The following is a 23,671-nucleotide window of genomic DNA, read 5'->3' as shown; positions in this document are numbered from 1 at the left end:
AAAGAAAGTGAATAGATTTTATAAAATTAATCGGGAAATCTAAAAGGACACTTTCAGGAGAATCACTCATAAAGAATTTTTGCATAATATATTATATTAGTTAATAAGTTTATGAAGAGTGTTTTTTAAATTTTGTATTAATATACTTTAACTTATAATTAGAGAAAAAGTGACAAAGTTTTTAATTCAGTTTGTTGTACAGATATATGAGCTCCTCCAAAAAAATAATTAAATGATCTTATCAGAAACAAATAAAATTATTTTGAATTAAAAATTATTAAATTACGAGTATAAATATGTTAAAAAACGAAGACTACGTAAAAAAATTTAACAAAAAACTATGAGGGTAAGAGGAGAGAGGTCTTTACTTAACGTGACACAATGTGATACTGACATATATAAAATTGCAAAAATTGCGTGACAAGGGGGAGGGTGGATATAAAATATGAAAAAATTGCGTGACGTCAAATGTGAACGTTTCCTAATATTAAGGTGGTTCTCCGGCTAATCAATTTTCTATGAATTTTTCTTAAACTTTGCAAAAATATTCCTTTTTGTGTACTTTATAAGTGGTAAAAAACTCAGTGCCTCTATCCATGGTAGAAACTGAGATATTCGGGTTCAATGTTGGAACAATTAACATAGGATTCCTATCCTAAACATGCAACAGTGATACATTTAATTTAATTTCTTAAAAAGTTTTCTATCGATTTTTTTTAAAAACTATAGTATATTGTAGAATGGAATTAATAGAATAATATAAAAAAATTTAATAGGGGTATCCATGCTAATTTTTTTGAATTACAACGTTTTAAAATAGAAAAGTTAGGTTATTTATACATTTTTCAAGAGAGTCAAGTATATTACTCGCTTGAGAATGAGAGAGAAAGCACGAAAGTGAAGTGAGCTGTTGATTAGTATAAACTACTCGCAAGGGACTGAGCACCACTGGAGCCGGAGAACCTCCTTAAGGGGATAGTTCAATAATAATTTTACTTTTAAAAAACTAACCTTACAAATTTTGCTTTACTCTCTAAATTTGAATTAGCGAAAATTTCACTGTTTGAATCAGCGAATAAAGTTTTCACTGCAAATCAGCGGTTACAGCTAATAAAATAGCAAAACACGAATCGGCGAACGTCGGTCATTTTCGTCGGAAGATAAATTTATTTTAAAATGGAGTATTCCGCTGATTGAAATAGTTGTTAGTCGCTGATTCGCAGCTGCATACTTATAGCTTTTTCAATCAGCGACTATTCGCTGCCAATCAGCGGATTTTAGCTGATTCAAATTTAGAGAGTATTGATTACAAATTATATAAATATGAAGAAATTGTTAAATAATTATATTTTTAACGTAACATTTTTTGTACATTAAATCTAAATAATAAAATTTACGATAATATTCATATATATAATGCTACTTAAATATTAGTTTAAATATTGTTTATTTTATTAATGGTGTTCCGCAATGGCAAGCAGTGGTTGTCTTTCCAAAATTGGCTCCTCGTAGATGCATTTAATTTACAAAAAATTTTTCTCTCAACTCGTATAGAAACGGAAAAATCGAAAAAAATACCAATTATCCTGAAATGTTGTACTTTCATTTACGCACAAGAAATTGAGAATTCATTACGATAAACGACTTCAGGAAGTAAGTAAAATAAGAAATTTTTTGTAGCCGTCAGGTGCTGCCCCAGACGGTAAATTTCAGTACTACGGAAATGTTTATACTCTTCCTATTTTACTTCCTGTCGTTTATATGTGAATAAATTTTTATTTTCTTGGACACGGTTAAAGGGTGTCGTTCGCAATGTTTTCATACCATACATTTTTAAATTAGTATTATAATCGCTTATCAAAATGTTTAATTTTAAATTTATATATTAAAACATTTAAACTCGAATCTTTTATTTGAAAATTTATTTTATAATGAAATTTTTAATAATAAATTTCGATAAAATGTCATTAAAAATTTTTAATTTTTCTCAGGGTATCAGTTAATGTATCTGTTACACTATTATAAGTTTCTAAAATATTTATATTATCTAATTATTTATGTTATTTAACTGTAAACATAATGTAATATGCAATTCATTATTTATTTATATATTTAGCAATATTTACACTGAAAAAAGGGTTTGGTATTGACAACCAAACGTTTGGTTGGTATTTAAGGCCAGGTCCAAGTCGAGTCAGCTGTTCCTTTGAAGTTTCAATGGAACAGCTGACACGACTTGGACCTGGCCTTAAGCAACCAAAATTTTTTTGTTGAATCAACAAAATTTTAATTGTCTCAATCAAAATTTGTTGGACACAATCAAAATTAGAAAAAAAGGATTTTTGTTGTCCTAACTAAAGTTTGATTGGGACAACCAAAATTTTGTTGATTCAACAAAAAAAATTTGGTTGCTAAAATACCAACCGAACGTTTGGTTGTCAATACCAAACCATTTTTTCAGTGTATATGTAACGGTGACGTTACATATTACTATTTCTTTGTTAAAAGTATTAAAACTTTATCGACTAATTATATAAAAATTATTTTTGTCACGTGTTAACTTTAATTAACAATTATTATTTCAAGAAAAATTTAAGTGTGACTGTAAGCATTATCTATAAAACAGGTTTCTTTGGTGTCTTTGGGTAGGAGAAGGAAATATAACTTGAACTATATACACGTATCAATATTAACATTATTTTTCACTTAAAAATATAGAATATTTTAAAGTGATTTTAAAGAAATGACCATATTAAAATTTTAAACTAAAGGTCTGTCAGTGAAGTAGCAAATAAGTTCTATTTGTTTGTAAAAAGTATTAAAATTACACTTATAAAAATATATTGTAGATAATCAGAGGGAAATAAATTTTCTAAATAGGAAATTAGTATCGACTTCGAATTCGTTTAAACTATTTACTTATATCTTCATTGGTCATCTCTCATTGCTGATTAAAAAACTTGGTGAGTCTAAATGATTACATTAGTACATTACTATACGTCACGTGGTAATAACCTAAATTCACAATTATAACCAAGATAGCTCCAAGCATATACACTGACAATGTGAGACTTTGTGTTTTAAGGTTATGTGATTGTTCAATTTCACTTGTAAATATTCTTCGCAGGTGTTTTAGCAAAATATTTGATAGATTAAGCTCAAATTTTGTGATGAACTAGAAAATAGTATATAAGAAATCGCTGTTATGTTATTGCCATATTAAATTTTCCTCAAAAATAAAATTCTTTAAAACTAATTTTTTTTTATAAAATTATTAATAATCTGTCACATAACAACGATTTCTTATATACTATTTTTAAGTTTTTTTTTTACAAAATTTTAACCTAATCTATCAAATATTTTACGAGAAAACCTGCAGAGAATATTTACATATCACAACAATAGCATGACCTTACCCAACCAAAAATTTCAGTATTATACCAGAGTTGACTACTGGCGCAGTACTGGTATTTTCATTGTATCAGTACTGGTGCAGTACCACCCTTCCAGTACTGGCAAACCAGTACTGAGCCGATATTGAGCCAGTACTGGCTCAAATAGATTTTCTTTTTGATTAATACTAGTTTACAAAAAGTTCTAGAACTTTGCTTTTCTGTGGGTAAAATTATTTAAACAAAAACAAATTAATTAAATACAATCGCAAGTAAAATTGCACAAATGTTATATTATCAATAATATAAAATATACAATTAACCTTTCTTAATAGAAATTATAAAAAATAGTAAGACCTACAAACTTATATATTTCAATGATCAATAAAATTATTGTAATTTGTTTCTGGATGTTATTCTTCAGTTTTTTTCCAAAAGTGAATTATAAACAAAAATTTAATGTTAATTTAAAAATAATTTAGATAATTTTTTTAATAATTACCTAATTTCAGGAATTTAGTATTCATTATTTATTAAATCATTATATTTGTGATGAGTTAATTTGTAAACTAATTTTATTTTATGTAAATTGAATTGAATTCAATGTTAATTTATTTATATTTGATATAATAATTAATATTAATTAAAGTGAATAATAAAATAATTAAATAGTTAGGTAATTGCATAATTTTTTTTTTATATTTATATTTATTTATTTATTTTTTATTTATATTTATTTTTTGATTTTTTAAATAATAATTTGTAATATATATTATAAGAAGGAATGAAAATTCTTGGTGTTTTCGATTTTATATAATAAAATATTAATTAGTTAGTTGACTAATTTAATTATAATATTTAATTTGTGTTAGGTTACTAAAAATTTCAGACACTTTTTCCTAAGTATACCAAAAAAGTACTTCGCCAGTACTGAACCAGTAGTGGTTACCAATACTGGTGCCAACTCTGGCGCCAATACCGGGTGCCAGTACTGCGCCAGTACTGGGCCATTAGTAAAATTTTTATTTAACTTTTTATACCAAAGTTTAAAATACACCAAGAGAATAGATTTCTTTGATTTACAGAAACCAATTTCTTTGACTTGTTTTCTTTGGTTCAAAATAAAATTTTCTTTAAAACAAAAAAAACTTCTTTGTTTCAAAGAACATTTCTTTGATTAAAATAAATAAAATATAATAATTTTTACAGGATATTTTGTGTGTGATATAAAATAATAAAATTATTTATCCAGAATATTCTGAAAAAATTGTTTTCAAAGTATATAGTCGTTTCACTATTAATTCTATTAGAAAGAAGAACGAGAATACAATAATTGCAGTTTATTCACATTATATATTAGTACTCATAGAATTTAAAAAAAAAAGTTCCAAAGCAATGAATCAAAAATGAAAATCTTGTTTTTTCAAAATTGGTTTTCAAACCTTGGCGGAAGGTTTATTAAAGGAGAAGTTAATGAACAATCACCAAGTGAAGGAAGTCGAACTCAACAGTATTTTACAGCAGCTTGTGGTATGATTTTTTGAAAAATATTTATCTTAAAATTGTTTTTTTACAAAAAAAATGAATAAATTTTGCACTGTTCTTTGCTTTTAGATCAATTTTTTGTTTGCATTTCGAAATATTTTATTTTTGAATCTAAATAAATAAAGATCCACAATGTTAATTTTATTTGTTATTATTACTGTTATTTGTACAAAAATGTGATTTAAGTTTCTAGTTCAAAATCACGGCTGTGCAATTATGTAATTCCATTCATAATTCCACTTTGACTTTTAATTTTACTTTCATTTATACCTACTTTTTGGACTTTTAGGGCCAGTAGACAATCTGAAACTGAAAGTGAAAATGAAAGTCAAAGTCAAGTCAGTGAAAGTCAAACCTTAGCAAATAGCAGCAACAAATTTTAGGTTATGTTTAGCCCTTAACTGGCACCATGGGTCCAGTAGACCCGAGCATTTTTTCGAGCTCAAATTAATTGAATGTCTATTTTTTGAATATTTTTTATATTTAAATATATTAATTTGACATATTCTTAGTAATTTTGTAAGTTTTTTGATACAACTAATTCGATACACAAAAGAATAAATTAGCTTCAATCATTAATAATTATCCCAGTAAAAAAAAAAGTATAGACAGTAAGGAAAAAGTATAGACTCATAGCTTAGTGGCTATACCGTTCGGCATGTAATGACGGTATAGAGACGTTACGGTGTATACTTTTTTCTTACCGTGAATACGGTTCACCTGGATTGTTTGAATTGATGTGTATTAACGCGATTTGACATTGTCAATGAAAAAGCCGATTGTTTTGAAGTGTAATAATGCCGATTACGAGGAGGAGCGACGAAATTTTATCTAAAAGTTAAAAAGGTAAATGTGACAGGCACGAGACCTGCGAGAGTTGTTACCACTGGATTGAGAAAATGCACCATTACTGACAAAAAGTATTCGACAGAAACTTACCGACAGAAAGTTACTAGGAAGAGCGGCAAATTCAAATGGTCAAATTAAATTCGAATGAATATATACATAATTTAATGTAGTTTTTTTATTTTAAATCAAGTATAGTATTTTAAATAATTAAATACCGATATTAAATAATTAATGTTTATTATAAAAATTGACATATAGACATGAAAATTTTTTCATTTTTAGCATTTAAATCTGTGAAATAATGAAATATTGTAATTTTATTTTTTAATTACAAAAAATTATTATTTTTTATTAATTATTAATAATTAAATTTTTTCATAAAAATAAAAATGTACTGCAAAGAATATGTTTTATGCATTGAAAAATAAAAATTTGTTAAAATATATTATTTCTATATTTTGTAAATAAAGTTATTTATTAAAATAATTTTTTTATTTATAAAATTGAAATAGATTAAAAAATTAATGTTTTAAATTAAAAATTTTTTATTTGAATTAATATATGTAATTAACTATTATGAAAATTAATTAGTCGTTAAAATTTTTTTTTTTTTAATAATAACTAATCTTTTTTTACCTATAAACAAATTTAATTTTATTTTGAACAAAATTATATTTTTAATGATAAAAACTTTGTTATTTTACATAGAGACGAATAATATTATACTTTTTTTATTTGTGAGTGAGAAGTGACCAAAACCAAATAATTGTAAATCATCGTAAAAATATTTTAAAAGGGATAGAAACAAAACAATACATTTTAAAATTATACAACACAAGAATACTCGCAAATGCGATTGTAAAACGAAAAGTACGAAAGTAATATAATTTTAGGTTTATTACGTCCTGCAGCCGTTAGGTGGCAGAAGCATGCAGGGAGCACAATGTCGCAGCTGTCATTATATTACTTTCGTACTTTTCGTTTTACAATCGCATTTTTGTATAGATTTGCACAATCTTTCGGATTTAAGAAATTTATAAGATAAGGATCCTTGGTATTTTTTCCGATTTTGAAAAAAGTGTCCGCGTGTTGAGAAAAAAGTATTTTAAACTCAATGTTTATCATTTTCACGTTCAGTGCCGTTTTTATAGGGCGATTATTGAATGCCAAAGAATTTCAGAGACCGTTCGACAGTCTTAAACGATATTTTTTTATTTGTGAATTTCTTTTATATTTAAACGCATTCTTTTATCCTACAATAATTTTTAATGCTTATAATTTGTTTCATACGCGTATATACGATTTGCGAGTATTCTTGTGTTGTATAATTTTAAAATGTATTGTTTTGTTTCTATCCCTTTTAAAATATTTTTACGATGATTTACAATTATTTGGTTTTGGTCACTTCTCACTCACAAATAAAAAAAGTATAATATTATTCGTCTCTATGTAAAATAACAAAGTTTTTATCATTAAAAATATAATTTTGTTCAAAATAAAATTAAATTTGTTTATAGGTAAAAAAAGATTAGTTATTATTAAAAAAAAAAAAATTTTAACGACTAATTAATTTTCATAATAGTTAATTACATATATTAATTCAAATAAAAAATTTTTAATTTAAAACATTAATTTTTTAATCTATTTCAATTTTATAAATAAAAAAATTATTTTAATAAATAACTTTATTTACAAAATATAGAAATAATATATTTTAACAAATTTTTATTTTTCAATGCATAAAACATATTCTTTGCAGTACATTTTTATTTTTATGAAAAAATTTAATTATTAATAATTAATAAAAAATAATAATTTTTTGTAATTAAAAAATAAAATTACAATATTTCATTATTTCACAGATTTAAATGCTAAAAATGAAAAAATTTTCATGTCTATATGTCAATTTTTATAATAAACATTAATTATTTAATATCGGTATTTAATTATTTAAAATACTATACTTGATTTAAAATAAAAAAACTACATTAAATTATGTATATATTCATTCGAATTTAATTTGACCATTTGAATTTGCCGCTCTTCCTAGTAACTTTCTGTCGGTAAGTTTCTGTCGAATACTTTTTGTCAGTAATGATGCATTTTCTCAATCCAGTGGTAACAACTCTCGCAGGTCTCGTGCCTGTCACATTTACCTTTTTAACTTTTAGATAAAATTTCGTCGCTCCTCCTCGTAATCGGCATTATTACACTTCAAAACAATCGGCTTTTTCATTGACAATGTCAAATCGCGTTAATACACATCAATTCAAACAATCCAGGTGAACCGTATTCACGGTAAGAAAAAAGTATACACCGTAACGTCTCTATACCGTCATTACATGCCGAACGGTATAGCCACTAAGCTATGAGTCTATACTTTTTCCTTACTGTCTATACTTTTTTTTTTACTGGGATAAATTTTTAATTTTAACCTAAAAAGTCACATTTTATTCTGCAAAATAAATACCTTTTTTGCAAGTCCTATTATTGTAGTAATTTTTTCCTTAAGGGTATGTGGGCAAAGAACGTTTTTTTATGGTTTGAAACTTACTCTGAAATAAAAAATGATTTTGGGTTAAAATTTTGGAGAAATGATTTTGTTCGGTACAAGGAATTTCGCTGTTCTACTCATTTACCATAACTTAACGCGAAAATAATAAAAATAAAGCAATAAATAGTAAAATATTGTGTTTTATCATAGTTCATTCAGTGGCCACTTGCTCGAATTGGCGCTGTTTACTGGAGCACTGACACACTCAAGCAACGTCTGTGTATGCGCCGCCATCTTTGTTTTCATTTTCGTTTAAAAATACCACTTTTTAAACTTCATTTTTTTAATAATTTTACTCAAAATTATGTGTTTTTCGGAGAACAGCGAGATTCCTTGTACCCAAATCTATCATCACTCAAAATTTTAGACAAAAATCTTTTCTCGTTTTAGAGTGAAACGTATACTACCAAAACACATTTTCCCATACTAGGTCACGTAGGAGGTTCCCACATACTCTTAAAGAATAATACATCAAGAGTATAACCTTAAATTTTTAAGTCATAATATTAAGATTTAAATAACTCATGAATTTTTAAGTAAAAACATGTAATTTTTCGTTTTTATTTTTCACAATTTTTTTCAACTAACTTAAAATGAATTAATTCTTGTAAAACTAATTAAATTTTTAAAAAAACACATCATAAGCTACCTCAGATTACATTTTTGTGCAAAAATATTCAATACCGGCTGTACAATACACGTTTGAATACATCGGGTCCAGCAGACCCGTTATGTCATTTACCACGAAGTATTATAAGGAGCACTCACTCCACTTTAGCAGATAGCCACGGTTTCGCCAAATCAATTAGAGAAATGTCCCATAACGATTAGGACGCCTCTACAGGAAAAGCTATGTACTTTATAGTTTTTCACAATATGTCTGCGCCTAATATCGTCTGCTACTGCTCGTAAATAAAGACTGTTGACTTTGTGAAATGATGATTTTTATTGAGTTTAATATGATAAATAAATGAAATAAATAAATAAAAAAGTGCACATATAAAAAAATAACAATTTGTGGAAAGAATTTTGTGAAAACATAAACGTGATAAGTTGGAATTGATTTATGTCTTATTTTTATGTGTTTTCCATTACTTGTCAAGATTAAATAAAAGTGTATATTCTGCAATTTATGAATTTTGTTTAAATTTATAGATTTCCATGTGTATAAAAAAATTATTTATATAATTTACATTTTTACATCTCATGTATTTATAAAAATTCTATTACAATTTTTAGGTTATATCACCATCTGTCACTCATCTGTACACAGAAAATAATGGAAAATTCGATGAATATAGTTTGTCCATTCAAATATTTACAAAACAACTTGTTTAAACTAATCAAAATTAAATTTCAAAACCGTCCCGCACTAAATACTGCTGCTGAATACAGTGTAAACAAACAACAAACATTCAAGCATAGCAGACGATAAAATCACGTGACCTGTAGTAATTAATTTTCCCGCTAGGGTTGTTAGTATCGTTATGGGACATTTCATTAATTGAATCGGAAAAACATGTGACCAGAATTTTCCGAAACGGCCAGTAGAGTGAGTGCTCCTTATAATACTTCGTGTCATTTACGTTTGAACGCGGAATTATGCTATAGTTAATGGTTAGTGATAGTTTTACCCAGACTAAAACGTTTATTATTAATTATGTAAAATCAAAATCTTTTATTGATCACCTTGGATCTAATGAAGACTTAAACATCAGTGGTTTGTATTAACCCACACAGCACCCAAAATTCCCTAAAACTTGACAGAACCTCACTCGGCGAGGTTAGGAAACTTCAGTGGCAAGGTTCATACAAGTTTGTGTCGATGTTTAAATGTCCACATGAAAAGAATATTTACACGAAACTTTGAGGGAATATTACACTATAAATATTCACGTGCAATGTTCAGTCAATGTTGTGTCAATATTCACCTATATTTATTATATTAGTAAACGAAATTTTTATAACTAGGCGAAGATGTAATGTCAATATTGACACAACTTTGACTAAACATTGCACGTGAATGTTTATAGTATAATATTTCCTCAAAGTTTCGTGAAAATATTCATTTCATGTGGACATTTAAACATCGACACAAACTTGTATGAACCTTGCCACTGAAGTTTCCTAACCTCGCCGTGTGAGGTTCTGTCAAGTTTCATGGAATTTTGGGTGCTGTGTGGGAAGAGTTGATGCTTTTTGTGTATTTTCACTTCAAAAGTCAAAAAACATAATCTAAAATTTGATCTTGAGAATGTGTAAAAGAAATATTTTGGAAGAATCAACCCTATATAATCGAATTCAATTAATTATTTTTCATCTATTCAAATAATTAAAAACATTGTAAAAATTTTAATTTTTGTTTACTTTACTTATAGCGTGTACCATAATAGCAGCTTCCGGATCATATCAAGTATGGTCGTCGCCATCTATTCCTCACTTGACAAGCAAGAAGTTCAAATTTTCTGTAACAGAACAACAAATTATTTGGATAGTATCATTATACAATGTTGGTGATATTTTTGGAGCATTTCTAAATCCTTTATTCATTGATCGCATTGGACGCAAAAACACTTTATTTCTTTTTTCTCTACCAAGCTTAATTGGATGGGGATTAATAATTTTTGCACAAAACTATATTTACCTTTGCATTGCGAGATTTATTGGAGGAATTAGTCAAGCAAGTGCCTTTAATTCTTTATCAATCTATCTAACAGAAATTTCTGACAAAAATGTCCGTGGAATGCTGGTTAATATGATGCAAATATCACTCTATATCGGCGTCTTCACCTTCACAACAATTGGAGCATTTGCATCTTATGAAACTTTAAACATTTCCTCTGCCTCAATATTGATTATATTCATTCTTATAATTTCATTTTTACCCGAAACGCCTTATTATTATCTTTTACAAGGAAGAAGAGCTGATGCTATGAAATGCTTGATGAAACTAAGGGGAATAAGTTCATCAGACAAATTGGAACCTGAAATAAGTGAAATGGAATTAGTAATTGAAGAAGATAAAAAAAATACAAAAACATTTGCATTCTTGGAATTATTCACGAAAAGTTACAATCGAAAAGGATTGATAATCATGTTCTTTATGAGAGCAACCATGATGCTTTCAGGTATTGTTGCTATTATTGCTTATGCTGAAGATATTTTTAGTCAAAGTAGTCTTCCAATTAAAACAGGTATTCAAGTGATTATTTTTAACGGAATAGGATTGCCAGCAAGTTTATGTACCGGCTTTTTTATAGATAAAATTAACAGAAGATTATTGTTTTCCACAACTGCTATGTTGGGTTCATTTTGTCTAGGTAGTGTTGGTCTCTTTTTCTTTCTAAAGTATTATCTTAGGACAGAAACTTCTTCAATTGCATGGTTACCAGTTGTAGCATTAACATTACTTCAAATATTTTTTATTTCTGGATTTGGAATAATTCCCCATATTTCTATTGGCGAATTTTTTTCAATGAAAGTGAAAGGTAGTGCAGTTTGCTTGGGTAGAATTCTCATATCCGTTATTAATTTTGCCACTACTGCCGGATATAAACCATTGAGCAATAGTTTTGGAATCTACACGACTTTTTGGATTTTTGCTTCTCTTACTTTTGTTGGATCTTTGGTGACTTATTGGATCACACCAAATACAACAGGAATGACATTGGAGGAAATTCAAGCTATGCAAAATCCAGCACTAGAGAATAAGCTAAATTTAAAACATAGATTAGAAGGAAGTAAAAATTTTTAAATACTCTTCATGTAAACCTGAGTCTCCATTAAACGTTTTTGTACCATCTGGATAAAATTATTTTTCATCTTTTTATATTTTTTTTACATCTTTTTGAAACGTCACCTATAAATGTTTGTTTATTTCTGTAAAATTATTCGAAAATATTTTAGGCTTCATTTAAAACTTAATTGCAAAAGTAAATGCCCTAGTTACCGCCACTTTTGCTTCAGTAATTGTCACACGCAAGTAATTTGAAAATTTATAGCAATTTATTGAAAAAGTAAATTATAACACTTATTACACAATTATAATTATTACAATTATTAATAAATAATTTTTGAAGCCTTTGTCAGAAATACTGTTGATTTAATAGCATATTTTTTCAGTGTATAATAAATTATTTGTATAAAAATAATATTATTTAAAAATTGAAAAAAAAATAATATTTATTTCTTTTTGAAAATATTTTTTGTAATTTTCAACCAAACTTACGGTAACTAAGGCATTGACAAAGACTGGGGCATTTGCCTTATTGTATTTAACAAACATAAAGATAATTTTAATTATACTTACAATATTGTTGTATACTTCCTTACATTGTTAAATAACTAAAAACTATCGGATAGAATATACCTGTTTTTTTTATTGAAGTAAATCTTCATGCAAACCATTAGTTATTATACTAATAATAATAATAATAATAATATTAATAATAATAATAATAATAATAATAATAATAATAATTGAGAAATAAGAAAAAATGAATAAAATTTTAAGAATTCATTATTAAAATGTGGTAAAAATGAAAAAATTTTATTTCGGAAGTTATGATATTTCTCATCAAAGGCAATATTCTAATGAGAGAGTCAATGAAGATACGGAAAATGAAGGAAGTCGCACCAAGCAATACATTGCAGCAGTTTGTGGTATGTTTCATTTTTAATAATTTATTTTTGAAACTACAATGGGACGCGTGAATAAGTTCTAAAAAAAAATCTTTAGAATTATGATTTGATAGAATCTTATTATATAGAATACATATTAATTTTGTAGAAAATTAAAATGGTCGAATATCAATATTTGTCAGAAATAATTCGTCGGAAACTTCAAACTTGACCACAATCACAATTTTCTTGATAATTTCTGATTGGTCAAATTTGAAGTTTACGCCGAATTATTTCTGACAAATATTGATATTCGACCATTTTAATTTTCTGGACATTAATATTCGAACAAATAAATATTCTGCAAAATGCATATTCTACAGAATAAAATACTATCAAATCATAATTCTAGAAAAATTTTTTTTTTTGAGTTTATTCATGCGTCCCACTGCAATGAATATTATCACGTTTAGAATAATGTATTAAAAAATGTAGGAAGAAATTTTAATATCAAATGGAATTAGATTTTATGATTTTTATTTTAAGAGCACGTTTTACATGTAAATTTTTTTAACTCTTAAAAATCTGTTATGATGGGGTAAAATGCGCTTCGGATTTTGTTTTAGATACCTCAAAAACAAAATGTAAAAATATCCCTAGTCCACTTAGACCAAAATTATTATTTTATTTTATTTTTGGTTACTCTAAAGAATTTTTAAAGTTATATCAAAATCCTGACGTTATAGGGTAAACTGGACTTAAAATTCGGTTTGAGCGACCGTAAACTTTTGTTTAAAAAATATTTTATACATTAATTTTTTATTTCACTTTAACCGGTTTTATTTTTCTAATAATAATAATAATTATTATTAAAACGATAAACATTAAAATTACCTTTACAGGTGCACAAGATAAAGTGAATAATTATTGTTGGAATTTAAAAAAAAAAGCTAGAAAAGAATGCATAATTTAAAAATTATCCTCTAAAATGGACTTATAAATTAAAATTTTTTAAAAAACAAAGAGCCTCGGCAAAAAGTGCCCCTTTTTCGTACCTCGAATTTTGAAACTTTTTTTATGCCAAATGGTTACATATGATGACCCAATAACCCCTGCAAAATTTCAAGATGAGCATGTGCCCCCTTTCCGAAATACAGGGGGTCAAAGGGGGCCATGTCCAAAATTTGAATATGCAATATAATCGAATAATAATGTTAAAAAAAATCAGACCAAATGGTTCACTTAAGATTTTCGTCTGCTGATTACGAATCTAAAGTCCGTTTTTGAAAATTCAAAATGGCGAATCCAATATGGCGGACGACATTTTTAAAAATCGATCCAATTGACGTAAAAATCGTTACTCGGGGGTTTTTGGGGTCTCTGATTACGAATATGATGTCCGATTTTAAAAATTCAAAATGGCGGATCCAATATGGCGGACGACATTTTTGAAAATCGATGCAATTGACTTGAAAATCGTTACTCGGTGTTTTTTGGAGTCTCTGATTACGAATATGATGTCAGTTATCAAAAATTCAAAATGGCGGATCCAATATGGCGGACGACATTTTTGAAAATCGATCCAATTGACTTGAAAATCGTTACTCAGGGGTTTTTGGGGTCTCTCATTACGAATATGATGTCCGTTTTTAAAAATTCAAAATGGCGGATCCAATATGGCGGACGACATTTTTGAAAATCGATCCAATTGACGTGAAAATCGTTACTCAGGGGATTTGGGGGTCTCTGATTACGAATATGATGTCCGTTTTTAAAAATTCAAAATGGCGGATCCAATATGGCGGACGACATTTTTGAAAATCGATCCAATTGACGTGAAAATCGTTACTCAGGGGTTTTTGGGGTCTCTGATTACGAATATGATGTCCGTTTTTAAAAATTCAAAATGGCGGATCCAATATGGCGGACGACATTTTTGAAAATCGATTTCAAGTCAATTGGATCGATTTTCAAAAATGTCGTCCGCCATATTGGATCCGCCATTTTGAATTTTTGATAACTGACATCATATTCGTAATAAGCGACTCCAAAAACCCCCGAGTAACGATTTTCAAGTCAATTGGATCGATTTTCAAAAATGTCGTCCGCCATATTGGATCCGCCATTTTGAATTTTTAAAAACGGACATCATATTCGTAATCAGAGACCCCAAAAACCCCCGAGTAACGATTTTTACGTCAATTGGATCGATTTTTAAAAATGTCGTCCGCCATATTGGATTCGCCATTTTGAATTTTCAAAAACGGACTTTAGATTCGTAATCAGCAGACGAAAATCTTAAGTGAACCATTTGGTCTGATTTTTTTTAACATTATTATTCGATTATATTGCATATTCAAATGTTCATATGTTCATATGTAACCATTTGGCATAAAAAAAGTTTCAAAATTCGAGGTACGAAAAAGGGGCATTTTTTGCATGGGGCTTGCCGAGGCTCTTTAATTTTCTTTAATAAAGCATTCTTAACAAACTAAAATCATATTTTTAACTAAACTATTTTTGCAGCAAGCATAACGATAATAGTATGTGGAGCTGGTCAAACATGGTCATCACCGGCGATACCACATCTGACAAGAGAACATTCTTTGTTTTTAGTAACTGATGCACAAGCTATTTGGATCGTTTCACTGTACAATGTTGGTGATCTTATTGGAGCCCTTTTAAATCCATTGTTTATTGATCGAATTGGACGTAAATACACCTTACTACTTTCTGCCCTACCATGTCTAATTGGATGGTGTCTTATAATTTTTGCTCAAAATTATATTCACCTCTATATAGCAAGACTTATTACCGGTATCAGTCAAGGAAGTAGTCTCAATTGTCTCATTATATATTTAACAGAAATTTCCGACAAAAATGTCCGTGGAATGCTAGTTAATATGATACAAATATCATTTCATATTGGTCTCTTTATCTTTACAGCAATTGGAGCTTTTGCATCGTATAAAATTTTAAACATTTTCTCTATTTCAATATTGATTATTTTTCTTATGATACTTCCGTCATTGCCAGAAACGCCCTATTTTTATCTTTTGAAAGGCAAGAAAACCGATGCTATGAAGTGCTTGATGAAATTAAGGGGAATAAATTCATCAAACAAATTAGAACCTGAAATACGTGAAATGGAATTAGTAATTGAGGAAGATAAAAAAAATACAAAAACATTTGCATTCTTCGAATTATTCACGAAAAGTTACAATCGAAAAGGATTGATTATCATGTTCTTTATGAGAGCAACAATGATGTTATCAGGTTATGTCTGTATTGTTGCTTATTCTGAGGATATTCTCAGTCAAAATAGTCTTCCAATTAAAGCAGGTGTTCAAGTGATGATTGTAAATGGAATAGGATTTCCAGCATCTTTATGTACCGCATTATTTATTGACAAAATTAACAGAAGAATTTTGTTTTCCACAACTGCTATGTTGGGTTCATTTTGTCTATGTAGTGTTGGTCTCTTTTTCTTTCTAAAATATTATCTGAAGACAGATACTTTTTCAATTGAATGGTTACCAGTTGTAGCATTAACATTATTTCAAATATTTTTTATTTTTGGATTTGGCATAATTCCTCATATTACTATTGGCGAATTGTTTTCAATAAAAGTGAAAAGCAGTGCAGTTTGCTTGGGTAGAATTTTCGTAACCATGATTAATTTTGGTACTACTGCCGGATATAAACCATTGAACAATAGTTTTGGAATCTACACGACATTTTGGATTTTTGCTTTTTTTACTTTTTTTGGATCTTTGGTGACTTATTGGATCACACCAAATACAACAGGAATGACATTGGAGGAAATTCAAGCTATGCAAAATCCAGAACTAGAGAAAAAGCTGAATTCAAAACGCAGATCTGAAAGAAGTAGAAATATTTAAATATTTTTCATTTAAACTAGTTTTAATGAATTGCCCTTAACAAGTGAAGAAATTGGGTAATGGAGTGAATGAAAGGAGTGTGTTTGGAAAAAAATACGAGTGTGAGAGACAAAATCACGAAGTAGTATGAGAAGACGTGACTCAATGTATCGAATGTTCAGTCGTGCTCCGAAGTAAGCTACCTAAGATGCCAAAAATGTTAGGGGTATGTTTTGAAATTTTTTAGTAAAAACACACGAAGTGGATCAATTTTCAATATAAATCATTGTCTCTATCTTATTTGGGAGAGGCATGTATATGCACTTAAGCTAATTTTTTAGAATTATGTTTTAATCGAATTTTATTCTATAGAATACATATTATTTTTGCAGAATCTTAATTTTGTAGAACAGTTATGCGCAAAATAATCTTAATTATGCAGAAAGAAATGGTCGAAAATCAATTTGACAGAAATAATTTGGTGCACTGAGAAAAATGTTTAGTCAGAGCAACCAAAATTTGGTTGGCCCAACAAAAAAGTTTTGTTGGTATTTAAGCAACCAAACTATTTGATTGAATCAACCAAAAATTTGGTTGAATGTTTTTTGTTGGCATAACAAAAATATTTGGTTAGCTCAACCAAATTTTTTTTGTTAGGTCAACAAAAATGTTTGGTTGATCAAACAAACAATTTTTTTTGTAAAATTAAAAATTTTATTTTATTTGAAATATTTGTGGACTTTGAAAAATCTCATCTCCACCTGGGATCGAACCTCTGTTTTAAAACTGAAGGTCGGAAACTCTGGCCATTGGACTACCTATCCTTGTGAGAGATTTAAACTAACTGTTCTCTTAAGCTATGAGCTGAGAACGAATAAAATTATTTGGTTGTCGCAACCAAATTTTGGTTAGGACAACAAACGATCATTTGGTTTTTTAGACCAAACTATTTTGTCGTGTTAACCAAATTATTTTGTTGTCGTAACCAAATTTTGGTTGGAATTTAAAAATGTTCAACCAAATAATTTTGTTAGCCTAACCAAATGTTTGGTTGAGATAACTCTACGACTTTATTTCAGTCAACCAAAATTTGGGTACAAGAACTAAAATTGCCTAACCAAACAATTTTGTTGCAAACACTAAATTTTTTTTCTCAGTGTGCGAAATTTAAAACTGACTAATCTGAAATTATTACAAAAATTATGGTTGGTTAATTTTAAACTTCGCGCCAAATTATTATATTAAGTTAAATTAATATTATTTTTAATCTTCTTTCTCCATAATTAAAATTCTTTTGCATTATTGTTCTGCAAAATGAATGTTCTACGAAACAACAATTCGCACAAATTGAGATTCGATTAAATTGAATTTCTGGCTAATTAATTTTTGTCTAATTAAAAATTCAGCAACATTGATAATAATCGGTTAATAATTTATTCTGTAAAATGAAAATTCGAACAAATAAAAATTCTTCAAAATTAAAATTCTGAACAATTATTTTTCTGCAAAATTAAGATTATAGTGCATATTTATGTGTCTCTTATTTGGTTTTTTTATAATAAAATAATAACCCAACCAAAAATTTCAGTATTATACCAGAGTTAACTACTGGCGCAGTACTGGTTCAGTATTGGCTGCCAAGGCTGGGCAGTCTGTACTGAACCAGTATTGGTATTTTCATTGTATCAGTACTGGTGCAGTACCACCCTCCCAGTACTGGCAAACCAGTACTGAGCCGATATTGAGCCAGTACTGGCTCAAATAGATTTTCTTTTTGATTAATACAAGTTTACAAAAAGTTCTAGAGTGAACCAAATGAATCTTTTTGTTTAAATATTTTGTTTATAAAAATGTTTTCACTTTGATTTTATTTTTGAAAATTAAAAGGTATTTTATTTTGCTTTTTTGTGGGTAAAATTATTTAAACAAAAAGTTTCCTGAGACTAATTCCAAAACATTTTGCAAGTTTTTTTTTTATTGTTTTCAGATATGCAATAAATCAAAAAAAATTTTAAACGATCAAACCAAAAAATTAATAAAATTTTTTATAAAAAAATTAATAATTTTTAAAATAAAAATTTTAAAAAATTTTCTTGACAACACTTGTTAAAAATTAAAAAACAACTTTTATTTTCTTAAAAAAGTTTTTCAAAAATTTATTTTGATGCAAATAATTAAAGTGAATAATAAAATAATTAAATAGCTAATTGTATAATTATATACATTATAATTATTTTATAAACATTTTTATTTTTACTGAACTGTTTTTATATATTATAAAAACTTTGGTTTTATATATAATAAAAACTTTGGTTTTATAATAAATATATTTTTATATTTATTTTTTGATTTTTTAAAATAATAATTTGCAATATATTTTATACTTAATAAAAAAATAAAAACTGTTGGTGTTTTCGATTTTATATATAATAAAATATTAATTATTTAGTTGACTAATTTAATTAATATTTAATTTGTGTTGGGTTACTAAAAATTTCACACACTTTTTCCTAAAAAAAAGTATTACCTGGAGCAGAGATTTCACTATTGCATGCGAAATTTATCTCTGTTACAGTTAAAGCTTTTTTTTCGTATACAATAAATTACAAAAGTACCAGTACTCAGCCAGTAATGAACCAGTACTGGTGCCAACTCTGGCAGTCAATACTGGTAAAATGTTATCATCCCAAAGTTACGCCAACTCTGGTGCCAATACTGGGTGCCAGTACTGCGCCAACATTTGTCAGTCCTGCGCCAGTACTGCGCCATTAGTACATTTTTGATTGGGAAGTAACAAACTATTTCAAACAAAGTAATAATTTGCCCTTTTTCAAAATTATATAGGTTCTACCTAAGTATTCATATAAAATTTATTTTCTCTTTGAGAAATTCATATATATATTAGGAGTCTTGAATCCTGCTTTATACATGAGCAGTAAATAAAGAATTATTTGTAAATATTTTAGGCAACATTTATTTAAAACTTGATTGTATAAGCAGCAGTAGGTAGTTTTAAAAGACCCGTTTCTTTAAAAATGTTAATATTATATTTAACGAACTTCAAGAAACAGGTATAGTTTTAATTATATTCTAAGTACAATTATGTGCGGTTTACTTCCTGATATTGTTAAATAACTAAAAACTATCGTATGTAATATATTATTTTCTTAATAAAAAAAAAAAATTCATGAAAACAATTAATAATTGAGAAATAAAAAGAAAATTAAATAAAATTTTAAGAATTCATTATTAAAATGTAAAAATGAAAAAATTTTATTTTGGAAGTTATGATATTTCTCGACAAAGGCAATATTCTAATGAAAGAATCAATGAAGATACAAAAAATGAAGGAAGTCGCACCAAGCAATACATTGCAGCAATTTGTGGTCTGTTTGATTTTTATTTATTTTTGAAACTGCATTTAATAACATGATGTTTATAGAATAATTTATTATAATATATAGTAAGAAAGTTTAATGTCTGGTGGAATTAGATTTTATAATTTTTGTTTTAAGAGCACAATTTATATGTAAATTTTCTTAATAATTGAAGGCAAAGTTTTGGAAAATCATAAAAATTTTTTAAAATGCTTTTTTTGGTCTCAAGGTCAGACCATGTCTACTATATATGTTTTTGGGTTCGCTGAAACTGAATCTGAAGTTCATTTTACTCAATTACGTCAGAATTTTGATATAACATAAACAAAACTTTTCAACCTCACAAAAATAATTTTCAAAATTCTCTCCTGAGGGGCAGACCACATTTCCTATTTGGTTTTTGGGGTCGCTCAAACCAAATCCGCAGTCCATTTTACTTCATCATGTTAAAGTATTTAATATAATAATAAAAAATAAGTAAAAATGCCATTCCCCATGCCAGAATTATTTTTTATTTGCTGTGTTCCTGTGAATACTTTTTGAGGTTATGTTAAAAATCTGACGTGATGGGAAATTAGGTTTAGTTTCAACGACTTCAAAAACATACAGTATACATAGTCTATCATTTCGGTGATATTATTTACTATTTTTTGTGCCACTGAGAAGTTTTTTTTTTTAAGTTTATACCAAAATCCTGACGTTATGGGGTAAAACACACTTCAGATTTGGTTTCAGCCAATTATAAAAATATAGTAAACATCGTTTGACCGAGTGTTAAATTCATCAATATATAAAATATTTGTTTATTTGTAGCAGTATAATTATTACAAGAAATTTTATGCAATTCATTTTTATTTTACTTTACCGGTTTTATTTTTCTAATATGTAATAATAATTAGAACGATAAACAGTAAAATTACCTATACAGGTGCACAAGATAAAAGTGAATAATTATTGTTGTAATGCACATAAAATAAAGGAAATAAATAAATTTTAAAAATATTATCCTCTAAATGGTCTGACAAACTAAAATTTTTCATGGAACAAATTTAAAGTTGTTCTAACAAACAAAAAATTCAACTTTTTAATTAAAATACTATTTTTGCAGCAAGCATCACGATAATAGCATGTGGAGCTAGTCAAATATGGTCATCATCGGGGATACCCTATCTAACAAGCAAACATTCTTTATTTCTTGTAACGGATGCACATGCTATTTGGATCGTTTCACTGTACAATGTTGGTGATCTTATTGGAGCCCTTCTAAATCCTTTAATCATTGATCGTATTGGACGTAAATACACCTTATTACTTTCTGCCCTACCAGGTCTAATTGGATGGTGTCTTATTATTTTTGCTAAAAATTATATACATCTCTATATAGCTAGACTTATTTCCGGTATCAGTCAAGGAAGTACTCTCAATTGTCTCATTATATATTTAACAGAAATTTCCGAAAGAAATATCCGTGGAAGACTAGTGAATATAATGCACATAGCATTGAATTTTGGTATTTTTATATTTACAATTGTTGCTGCTTTTACATCTTATCATATTTTCAATATTTCCGCTGCCTCGTTGATTATTTTTTTTCTTCTGTTATTTCAATTTGCACCGGAAACACCATATTATTATTTTTTACACGACAAAGATGACGATGCCATTAAGTGTTTAATGAAATTAAGAGGAATCACATCATCAGAGAAACTAGAAGGTGAAATAAGAGAAATAAAAATTGCAATAGAGGAGGATAGGAAAAATACAAAAACTATTGCATTCTTGGAATTGTTTAGTAAAAATTATAATCGAAAAGGTGTGATAATAATGTTTTGCATGAAAATGACGCAAATGCTGTCGGGCATTACACCTGTTCTTTATAACGCTGAAGAAATTCTTAGTCATAATAATCTACCTATTAAAGCTGGAGTTCAAGTTGTGATTTGGCAAAGTATATCATTACCAGCAGCCATATTAACTGGTTTTTTCATAGATAGATTTAGTAGAAAAATTCTTTTTCTAACATCGGGAATATTAACATCCATTTTTTTGACAATTATTGGCATTTTTTTCTTTATGATTGATTATCTTCATAGGGATGCAACATCCTATGCATGGTTACCACTTGTGTCAGTAACTACATATCAAATTGTGTATACATTGGGAATTGGTAGCATTCCTTATATTATTCAAGGTGAACTTTTTCCAATTAGAGTGAAAGGTAGTGCTGTTTGTTTGGGAAGAATTATTAGTGATACATTTGGATTTGTCACTTCTGCTGGATATAAACCATTGTGCAATGCATTCGGAGTATATACAACCTTTTGGTTTTTTGCACTAGCTACATTTGTCGGATCATTGATTTCATATTTAATTTCAACTGACACTGCAAGAATGACTTTAGAGGAGATTCAAGCAATACAGAATCCAGAATTAGGAAAGAAACTTGAATTGGAACGTGGAGTTCAACTTACAGAAAGTATTCGTAGAAGACGTTGTGCATAGTTTGTTATACGGAAAAAAATTTCGTGAGTACAGAAAATTCTGCACTATTACTGATCAACATATACGAAATTTACAGATTTCGAATGTAGAAACAAAATATTTTGTTTCTGTGAGTTGGCGTTGTTGGTTAAACGGAAATTTTTTTTTTAATCTAAGAGCAGATGAAAAGCAAATATAAATGTTATTTCGATTAAATGTAAATTATAAAAAAAAATTAATAAAGAAAACACATTTTTTATGTATTCCAGCTTTGTCAAATTTTTAGGTATAGATCTACGATAATGCAGATTTTACTGTTTAAATCAGTAATAATTCTAATAATTTTCAGTGAAATGTGACTGAATTTCAGTGAAAATATTACTGGATTGATTCAATTGCTAAATTCAAACTATCTCTTCAGTGAAATCTCACTGATTCAAATTTATAGGGTAATTGGTATTTAGTAATTGTGACGCGCTCCGAGGAAAGGTACCTAAGAAGCAAAAAATTGTAGGTTATGTTTGTGATTTTTAAGGGGAGGCACCAGCTTTATTTTGACCCCCTTAAATTTACATTATCAAAAAAGTTTATATTCTTCATTTTGCATCATTTTTCACCTAAAAACATATAGGGTGGTCAAAAAAAAAATTTTCTTATTTTTGAGCAGTTTGGAATTTTTATTTTTTCGAAATTTCAATATTTTTTCAAATCCATACGAGAAGTTGTTTGAAATTGGAAAATAAGCATAGAAAAAAATTGGCGTTAAAAAAAATTGAAATTTGTAAAACTAGATCCATTTTTTCGACTAAAATTTTTGAATTTTTACATTAAAAAGTCTCTAAATTGGTCAAAAAATTTTTATTATCAACCATAGTGCGAAAAGTTGTTTGAAATTGTAAAATGAACATAGAAAAAAATTGGTATCAAAAAAGATTGAAATTTGAAAAACTAGATCCATTTTTTCGACTAAAA

The 23,671-nt window shown here is 27.6% G+C and overlaps 2 protein-coding genes across 2 annotated transcripts; both read left to right on the top strand.

Moving 5' to 3' along the window:
• Window positions 1-2,251: 2,251 nt before the first annotated feature.
• Window positions 2,252-22,962, top strand: LOC127278043 (uncharacterized). The gene is made up of 9 exons (XM_051299550.1): window positions 2,252-2,963; window positions 4,602-4,922; window positions 10,719-12,087; window positions 12,902-13,002; window positions 15,487-15,672; window positions 15,763-15,888; window positions 15,997-16,319; window positions 20,098-20,227; window positions 21,327-22,962. The coding sequence occupies exons 2-9, from the start codon at window positions 4,799-4,801 to the stop codon at window positions 22,718-22,720; spliced, it is 3,753 nt and encodes a 1,250-aa protein (XP_051155507.1). The 5' UTR covers window positions 2,252-2,963; window positions 4,602-4,798; the 3' UTR covers window positions 22,721-22,962.
• On the top strand, window positions 12,792-17,225 carry LOC127278075 (facilitated trehalose transporter Tret1-like). The gene is made up of 2 exons (XM_051299605.1): window positions 12,792-13,002; window positions 15,487-17,225. The coding sequence occupies exons 1-2, from the start codon at window positions 12,879-12,881 to the stop codon at window positions 16,860-16,862; spliced, it is 1,500 nt and encodes a 499-aa protein (XP_051155562.1). The 5' UTR covers window positions 12,792-12,878; the 3' UTR covers window positions 16,863-17,225.
• Window positions 22,963-23,671: the final 709 nt, after the last annotated feature.

Source organism: Leptopilina boulardi, unplaced genomic scaffold, assembly GCF_019393585.1.
Source record: "Leptopilina boulardi isolate dan_hultmark-lab unplaced genomic scaffold, ZJU_Lbou_2.1 LbouV2_194, whole genome shotgun sequence".
Taxonomy (NCBI): domain Eukaryota; kingdom Metazoa; phylum Arthropoda; class Insecta; order Hymenoptera; family Figitidae; genus Leptopilina; species Leptopilina boulardi.
The sequence above is the reverse complement of the archived record's forward strand: the minus strand, read 5'-3'. Positions and strand labels throughout refer to the sequence as shown.

Coding starts and splice junctions, on each gene's coding strand:
- LOC127278075 (XM_051299605.1), top strand. CDS start 12,879: ATGAAAAAATTTTATTTCGGAAGTTATGATATTTCTCATCAAAGGCAA. Junction 13,003..15,486: donor ATACATTGCAGCAGTTTGTG/GTATGTTTCATT, acceptor CTATTTTTGCAG/CAAGCATAACGATAATAGTA.
- LOC127278043 (XM_051299550.1), top strand. CDS start 4,799: ATGAAAATCTTGTTTTTTCAAAATTGGTTTTCAAACCTTGGCGGAAGG. Junction 12,088..12,901: donor AGATTAGAAGGAAGTAAAAA/TTTTTAAATACT, acceptor TTATTTCGGAAG/TTATGATATTTCTCATCAAA. Junction 15,673..15,762: donor GTTTATTGATCGAATTGGAC/GTAAATACACCT, acceptor ACCTCTATATAG/CAAGACTTATTACCGGTATC.